General features: G+C 38.4%; 1 protein-coding gene across 2 annotated transcripts; it reads left to right on the forward strand.

Annotated features, from left to right (window-relative positions):
- The first annotated feature begins 7,453 nt into the window (after window positions 1–7,453).
- Window positions 7,454–8,776, forward strand: LOC129938933 (glucoside xylosyltransferase 2). 2 transcript variants are annotated; one of them, XM_056046772.1, is made up of 4 exons: window positions 7,454–7,817; window positions 7,875–7,991; window positions 8,049–8,391; window positions 8,452–8,776. In XM_056046772.1, exons 1-4 carry the CDS (start codon window positions 7,560–7,562, stop codon window positions 8,751–8,753), a joined length of 1,020 nt encoding a protein of 339 aa, XP_055902747.1. In that variant the 5' UTR covers window positions 7,454–7,559; the 3' UTR covers window positions 8,754–8,776. The 2 variants fall into 2 exon arrangements, with proteins under 2 accessions (XP_055902747.1, XP_055902745.1); XM_056046770.1 differs by having other exon boundaries at window positions 7,457–7,991.
- Window positions 8,777–9,120: the final 344 nt, after the last annotated feature.

Raw genomic sequence — 9,120 nt, forward strand, 5'->3', positions numbered from 1 at the left:
ACTAAGGCACCTCTCCTTATCCAGACGGCAGCGGAGGAATTCCCGAGATGGAATCAACGGTGGCGTCTACAGTTCCAGTAAGGTTGAACTACTTAGTAAACTCCTTATAGGGCTTCTTCGACTTATTCAGAGCCCATATTCCTTGGAGTTATACTTAGGATCAGGCCCTCCAGGTTGGGGGTTGTGCTTCGGGGTGACTTCCTGGCCACGTAAAAGCTTTCATAGTTGCGAAGCACCAACAAGCCTCGGATACGGACGGATTAACTGTTGACAACCAACGCTAACGAATTAAGGACAACGAACTTCGGATATGCACGTGGAATGTTAGGTCCCTTAACAGACCACTTGCGGTCGAAGAATTAGCGGAGGCCCTAGACCGCTATAAAGCAGACATCACCTCCATCCAGGAAATACGATGGGATGGGCCGGGCAAAAAGAGGATGAAAAACTGCGATATTTACTATGGTGACTGCTACCACGAAAACCAACAGCGCTTATTTGGATGCGGATTTGTCATCGGAGCCAGACTTAGGCAAGAAGTCTTGCAAAACATATGAGCAGTGCCCTAGCTACGATATTAAAATAGTCCTGGCAGGATGATACATTCAATATAGACGACGAAAGCCAACAATCCCGTCCTCCCGACTAAGACGAAGTAAAGATTGCCATATCTAAGTTGAAGTCTAATAAAGCCGCTGGAGCAGATGGCTTGAATGCCGAGCTCTTTAAAGCAGCTGGAGATAAGTTGGTTAGGAGCATGCACCAACTTATCTGTAAGATATGGTCGGAAGAAAGCATGCCCGATGAATGGAACCTCAGTATTGTTTGCCCGATCCTGAAAAAAGGAGACCCTCTAAACTGCACCAAATATAGAGGAATAAGTCTACTTAACATCGCCTATAAAATCTTCTCTGCCGTAATATGTGAACGTCTAAAGCCTATCGTCAACAACCTGATAGGTCCTTATCAGAGTGGTTTTAGACCAGGAAAGTTCACAGTTGATCAAATATTGACATTACGGCAGATCCTGGAAAAAACTCAAAAAAACCAAAGCGACACCCACCATCTTTTCATCGATTTCAAGGCCGCATATGACAGCATCTACAGGAAGGAGCTGTCTTGCCATGTCTTGTTTTGGCATCCCTGCCAAGATAGTCTGTTTGTGCAGGATTAACATGGAGAATTCACGCTGCTCCATAAAGGTTGGAAACATTTTAACAGAACCTTTCGATGTCAAAACACGTTTTAGACAAGGTGATGCGCTGTCATGCGATTTTTTTAACATCGTGCTTAAAAGAATAGTGCAGAGCTCACACGTCAACTCTAGAGGCATTATCTTTCAAAATTCTGTCGATTAACTAGCATATGCTGATGACATTGACATAATAGGAAGAATTCAGCGTGATGTCAATGAAGCTTTTGTGAGGCAGAGGCGGCAAAAATGGGTTTAACGGTTAATGAGGGTAAAACAAAGTTCATGCTGTTGTTAAGAAAGGACGTGCAACACCGAAATCTTGTTCGAAACGTCACCATCGACAGACGTAACTTTGAGGTAGTCAAGGACTTCGTCTACCTAGGCTCCGCTGTAAACGCAGAAAACAACACCAGCGCTAAGATCAAACGCATAATAACTCTTTCTAACCGCTGGCTGTTTCTTTGGGATAAGAAAACAATTGAGTGGTAAGGTCCTCTCTCGAGGAAAGAAAGTGTTGATATATAAGACCCAGCATGGACTATGACAAAAGCGGATGAATGCACCTTGGGTCGCTTCGAAAAAAAAGGTCTTCGTGTGATCTAGGGTCCCGTATGCATCGAAGGGGAGTGGATGAGAAAATGGAACGACGAGCTGTACGGGCTGTACAGCGACGTAGGCTTAGCCAGAAGTGTAAAACTCCAACGACTAAGATGGATGGGTCACGTAGAACGCATGGAAACCAATGCTCCGGCCCGGAAAGTCTCCCAATCCACAACCACAGGACAGCGCAGTATAGGAAGACTACGGTTCAGATGGAGCGCAGAAGTGGAAGGTGACCTCACCCTACTTGGAGCGTGAAACTGGAGACATCTAGCTAGGGACCGTGCTAGATGGAGAAGTTTGTTGGGTGAGGCCCTAGTTCACACAGGACTATAGCGCCACCTTAAGTAAGTAAATATATTGCCTATATTTAAATATGCAACTATGTACAATATTTAAAATTTGACAACATTGTAGGTATTGATAAAATAAATTTGAATTATTTTAGATTTCAAAAATTTGAAAATTTGAAATCAAATCCAACAAAAACAAAACTTACATAGTTCAATACAAGTGAATATCTTCATGACAACGCACAAAAAAAACCGACACCCAATAAATTATTTTGTTGTTTCCCTTACTCTCTAGATTTCTTACGAGAGTAAAAATAATACAACCAACTCTTTTCATCAACTTTCTTTTCGCTTTAGCTTCTGTATTCTCCAAACAAATTTTCAGTGATCTAAAAATTCATGTTCCATAAGAGCACTACCGTTTATATATACAAAGCTTTTAGCACATACCATGGCAGAACATAGAGAAATATATTTTCCAAGAGAACCGACCGGTACCCGTCTTGCCTGTAACACCATCCAATTTTATTTGAAGTGAACTCTATCAAATTCGAGGTGAACTCTCAAATCTGGTATCGGTGAGTACATGTGACTGCTGCAAAAAAAATCAAAATGGGGGATTGTGCTAAAAAGATACTTATAGAATTTTTGTTTTTTTTTTCTAATTCATTTTTATTTTTTCATTCTTAAACCTATCTTAGAGCTAGAATAAGTTTATAAAACTAGTTTAGTTATCCATTACTTACAACTAACTTAATGGTCCCATACGGACACTCTAAGTTAGACTATAACACTAACTTTATTATTTATATATTTATTTATTAGAAAATTAAAAAAAAAAACTAATATCAATTTAATTTTTTATTTTTACTTAAAAAACTACTTAAAATAAGGTCCTTAATATAAAACTTCAAACTAACTTTAACTACCTATTCTACCTATAAACTACTTTAAACTTAAAACTAGAACAACCACAGCAGCAAATCTAACTATCTAACATTTTTGTTTTTCATATTTTGCTGCCTGTTTTTATTTTTTTTATGTTTTTGTTTTTTTTTGTATATTATTTTTTTTTCTATTTCTTTTTGTGCCACCATGCCTATTCTACTTAAAACTAAACCATAAAACTATAAAACAAGTATGTAGGCCGGCCAAGTCTTAAAACCCCATCCCGACTACTCACTACCAAGTTCCGATTGAAGCCACCAAAACTGGTTCTCCTGCTACACCCTATCAGTTCTGTCCCGATCGGACACAGCCCTACTGAACCGAAGGAGCTCTGCTCCGCCCTGTGCCATGACGTCCCGACTGTACAGGAGTCGCCTATCCACGGTTCGTCGTCTGACGTGGAAGATTAACGGAACTTCCAATCTATCCTGTATCAGACCGCATCTATCTTAAAAGAGGAATGCCTCTGGTGGAATGAAGCTGCTCAAGCGTGCACTTTCAAAATATTCAAAATACTCGTCTCATATAGAACGCCCCGAAAATTAAATTGTTGGTCGAAGACATAGCTCTTGCAATGTGACCTCGAACGAGTTTTATCACGAAATTGTCAATTCTGTTGATTCGAGATCCATTGTGAAGGACCTCGTTGGAATATTAATGCACATAAGAACATTCGGCTGTTTGATATAAGCCGGTACAGTGCACGCTTCGTAAACACTGAAGCTCGAACACCCGAAACTTCTCCATCTGGGAAGGGGCAACGTTGAACCACACAGGACACCCATAAAAGGCCATGTAGCAAATCACCTTTACTCTGGGTTCAAGCCTAGCCAACGGAGTCCGGAACACAATTGTCTATGACTTCTGGAAATTTATTTTCAGTTTCCAGCCGTCGCAATATCGTTGAATCTTGTCGAAATCACAGTGCAAGAGAATTCTAATAACCTCAACTTTTCGGGCCGTTCTGTACGCAATTTTTAAGACTACCTATCAGATCGCTGGTGTAAATACTGTATTAGGTAAAGACCCTCTAACCATACGGTGACAGAGGCCCTTTCCAAATCAACCAGAACAGCACCTGTGCAATGTTGTTTTGATTTATTCCATTGGATATCAGAAACGAATTTAGACGCAGCATGAATTGTGTCATGACCCGCCTTGAACCCGAACTGTTTATCCGGAATTATTTTGTTGTCCGCAGCCCACTAAGTCAGAGCCCTATTAATGATTTTTTCGAAAACTTTGCTGATGCTCAGAAGAAGACGGGTTGAAGTCGTCCTTTTTCTTTTTCGGGAAAGGATGAACCACAGCGATCCTCCAGTGTACTGGAAAATATGCATTTTTCAGAGCATTATTGAAGAGTGTGATGTAAATATCAATTGCCTCCATCGGTAAATGCCTTAGTACAACGTTGGATATACCATCGACACCTGCTGACTTTTCATATTTTATTGAATTGAAGATGATCTGAAGCTCAACCTTCGTCACTAACAAGGGACTTTGACGGGTTGAAGTCGTCCTTTTTCTTTTTCGGGAAAGGATGAACCACAGCGATCCTCCAGTGTACTGGAAAATATGCATTTTTCAGAGCATTATTGAAGAGTGTGATGTAAATATCAATTGCCTCCATCGGTAAATGCCTTAGTACAACGTTGGATATACCATCGACACCTGCTGACTTTTCATATTTTATTGAATTGAAGATGATCTGAAGCTCAACCTTCGTCACTAACAAGGGACTTGGTCCCGTTTGCTCGGCGATTATGGCATTTGCCAAGGAATCTTCATTGAACCGCATGAAACCTTGGTTCTCAGATCGCCATTGTGTCATGTCATTTCGAAGGTAAAAGTTATTAAGTAGGGCTCTATTTTCCAGGTCGTGGTTGGGGCGAATGCTAACATTCACCTTGTACACTTGCTGGAAAGCAGCTTCCATCGCCTCCACTTTATCCTTCTGATCTTCACTTATGTAGAAGTAATCGTCAAAGATGGCTTCTTCTGGATCTATTTGCGCTGTCCTGAGTACAGAAGGTCATTGTCGTTCCTTTTCATGAATATTTTGTTGAGTTTAGGGAACATAATTGGGTCACTGGAATTAACTGACCGGGTCTGGCGGTCCCAGTACTTGTTAATTGATAGCCTTTAGTTCTCCTTAATCAACAGATTGACATTTTTTATTGACGACTTCAGTGTCCTTACCTCCAAGTCGTGTGGGTCTGTGAGTCGTCTGTACAAGTTTTTGAGTCTTGTCAGTTGGCCACTGTTGTGCCTAGTGCGTCAATAGTCGCGTTTCTGTAAGCGTCCATTTGGTCCCATTCTTTGTACTTTGGAATTGTCCGTTACATTGTTCGTTTTATTGTTTCGTCCATCTGTTGTAAATGTTGGTCAATTTCTGTATTTGTCAGGTTTCTGTTATTTGGTGGGGCTATGTCACTCGAACGAAGTTCTCTCGCAAGGACATTGGTGAAACGAGGCCATCGCATCTTACTGCACTCTTACTTACTGTAAGAGTGCGTTGCAACGTATTCCTCCAACTCTACGTGTTCGTTCGGAATCTGCATTACTGCAGCCAGTCCGCAGTGATCACTGTCGCACTCGACTGTCTGTAGGCAGTTTCGAGTGTGATTACCCACTTTGTCTGTTACTGTCAGTCTGGTGTCGTACAGCAAAAGATTCTCGAGTTCTGGTTGGTTGCAATAATAATTACTTTAACACAGCATTTTCTATGTTTATAGTTATTCAGGTTTAGCCCTTAACTTTGATTTGCATTTATTAATGAATAGCCTAAAAAGTTTAGCAAACATCTACGAGTAAGCCACAATGCACTTTCAGAAAAACTGTGGTTAGAACTTTCCCTTACAGATTTTTCCTTGTCGCTTTATAACTGAAAGATAAGATATAAGACTTAAATTTTGGTTGAAGAACAAATTTGTATATTCGCAAAACCACTGGCCTAGCGAGAATACAAATATACTTATATATAAAAGTACTTTTCAGCTTATGTAGTTAAGCCTAGTACATACAAATTTCAGTTTTTGGATCACCCGTGAACTTGCTCGTGAAGCTGAGTGGAGAACAAAGTGGAGAGTTTTCGTTTACGGGCAATTCACGTGCAAAATGTACGGGAACTGTTGGTGAAGCTTTGACATTTGGTTTCCGCATCTTAAAGTTTGTGGCTGCTTGCGCGTTGTTCTAAAAAAAAAAGTTAAAATGGTGTCATATGAAATAAAATACCTATTTGAAGATTCAACTGATGAAGTTGACGATGTTGGCCTCTCAAAAACAGCAAAAAAAAAATGTATAACACATCTAATAAGATACGAAAGCCGACATCAGATGGGGACAAAATCAAGCTCTCCGGTTTCATCAAAGACGAGGATGCGAAGGATTTATGTCTTCATTAGAGTGTTTTTGAAACGTCAAATGTTCACAACGTGTACTCACAAGTGTGTACCAGTGAGCAATGTCAAAAGTCCACTGGCGAACGTTCACTTCACGAGGAAGTATGTACTAGGCTTTAAGCCTAGTACATACTTCCTCGTGAAGTGAACGTTCGCCAGTGGAGAAAGTGAACTTTTGACATTGCTCACTGGTACACACTTGTGAGTACACGTTGTGAACATTTGACTTCAGCTTCACCAACAGTTCCCGTACATTTTGCACGTGAATTGCCCGTGAACGAAAACTCTCCACTTTGTTCTCCACTCAGCTTCACGAGCAAGTTCACGGGTGAACCAAAAACTGAAATTTGTATGGGTTCACGAGATGGTTCACAAGTATGTACTAGGCTTTAAGCCTTTAAAAGCAAAACACTAGCTTAGTGGAAAGCAGTAAGAATAGCTTATCACTTATTCAGAAATAAAATAGGAATAGAAAAAAGAGATGAGTACATAAAAATGTTTTCAATGTTCCTGCGTTGTTTTACTTTCATGATCCATGTTTTACATCCATTCCGTAACTCTTGTTTTCAATTTTCCTGCAACTCTCGTATCGACAAAATTAAGTCGATGAACTCTGAAAATGGAAACAAATCTGAGTTTTTTTGTATTTTTCAACGGTCAATAATAGTTGTAGTGCTTTCAGAGTTTTATGTTCCATGTCCTAAATCTTCATTGTTCTGGCTCCTAACAAGAGTAACTAATTTCATTTCATATTCGAATGATGTTACGCACAAACGAACACAACGAGAGTACCAGAAATTTGTTCATCCACAATTTTGAATTTTCTTTGAACACCTCTGAACAGCTGACTACATTCGACATTTTTCAAAGGTGGTCGCCATTTTTCAAATGTGGGGAGTATGCACATCTTCTTGCTTAAGTATTTGTTCCCTACATTTTTTTTATATGGAGTTAATACATATGCAAGTTTAGGTTCAAATCGCAGCTGGTAGGTAAAAAGAGCGCAACCGTCGTTGGTTCTCTCGTTTAGTTTTTGTCTCTCTTGTTTTTGTCGTCGCGTTAATAAATTTAATTTAGCACACATTTCAATAATTAACTCAATTCTTTCTTGTTTCTAATCTAATGATCCGATTGAGAAATATCTTGCCGTTGTTGACCGCAATATTCCTAACTCTTACGTATACATACGTTTATATGTGTAAAAAAACTACAACAGACTTTAAAAAAGTAATATGCCCAAAAAAAGATGAATACGCGTCCATCACGAGAAGTGCGGTTTCTATAACTGTTGTTGCTTGTGGTTCAAAAGTGGAAGAAGCCCTTACCATGGTCAAATCTGCACTAATTTATAGCGATGCCAGGACAGTCCTAACTTTCAATGTAGTTACGGAAGATATATTAAAGCAAAAGATTGAAGATAAATTAATTAAATTGCAGAAGAATGTTTATAACCCGTTCTCTTTTAAAGTTTCCTCTTTGCGGTTTCCTAAATCTGAAGAAAAGGATTGGAAGAATCTGTTTAAACCATGTGCAGCTCAAAGACTTTTCTTGCCGGTATACCGTAAATACTTTCTAAGTAAAGATTTTTGATAATTGTAATAATTTTTGTAGTCGTTACTCCGTAACACTGATGCCACATTGTATGTAGATACCGATGTTTTATTTTTATCCTCCGCTTTGGACACCTGGTCACATTTCAAGAACTTTAATGCTTCGCAAATAGCTGGACTGTCGCCAGAGCATGAAGATACTCAAATTGGGTGGTACAATAGATTTGCTCGTCATCCATTCTATGGTAGACTTGGTGTTAATTCTGGAGTTATGCTTATGAATCTAACTAGAATGAGGCTATTTGACTGGGAAAATGAAATTTTAAAACTCTACAAGGAATACAAGTCTCAAATAACATGGGGTGACCAGGATTTGATTAATATTTTATTTTACTACCATCCCGGTATAGTTGAATATATTATTTTGCTTCACAATATTTTTCACTTTTGTTTTAAAATTTTAGATAAGCTGTATATATTTCCTTGTATTTTCAATTATCGACCAGATCATTGTATGTATGTAAATGTATGTAATATAACGAATGGCATTCATATTTTCCATGGAAATCGAGGTTACTTTCATACAAACAAACAACCTATTTTTAAAAAAATTTATGAGACCATCAGAACATTTGAATTAAAAAAATACAACTTCTTACTTTTCCCGTATCATCTTGATCGCATTCTTTCAACAAGTTTACAAAATACTTCAATGTGTTTTAAGATTAAAAATAAAATAGGTTCACAGTACTTTCCGTATCAATAAAAGAACAAACAAGAAATATATAATAGCATTATTTTTAGCGTAATATTAATATTTAAAGCCAACATTTTTAACTTAATTTGTTTTCATCTGTTTACCTTGGGAACAACTATGCTCAGGCAATATGAAAGAAAAAAAAAATAACGCTAACCTATATATATAAAGTTCATTCAGTAAAAGAGCACATAGACTCAAAAAACAAAACATGCATGACGTTTTTCAGTTTTTAGTTTTAAATGGATACGTTTAGTATCCATAAAAGAAAAAAAGAACAGAATTACATATCATTGACACTTCTCCAAAAGACAACATATGTTTAAGGCGATAAAACAAATAATCATAACAAACGTCTCAGGCCTTAGGAGACTTT

Source organism: Eupeodes corollae, chromosome 1 (assembly GCF_945859685.1).
Source record: "Eupeodes corollae chromosome 1, idEupCoro1.1, whole genome shotgun sequence".
Taxonomy (NCBI): Eukaryota; Metazoa; Arthropoda; class Insecta; order Diptera; family Syrphidae; genus Eupeodes; species Eupeodes corollae.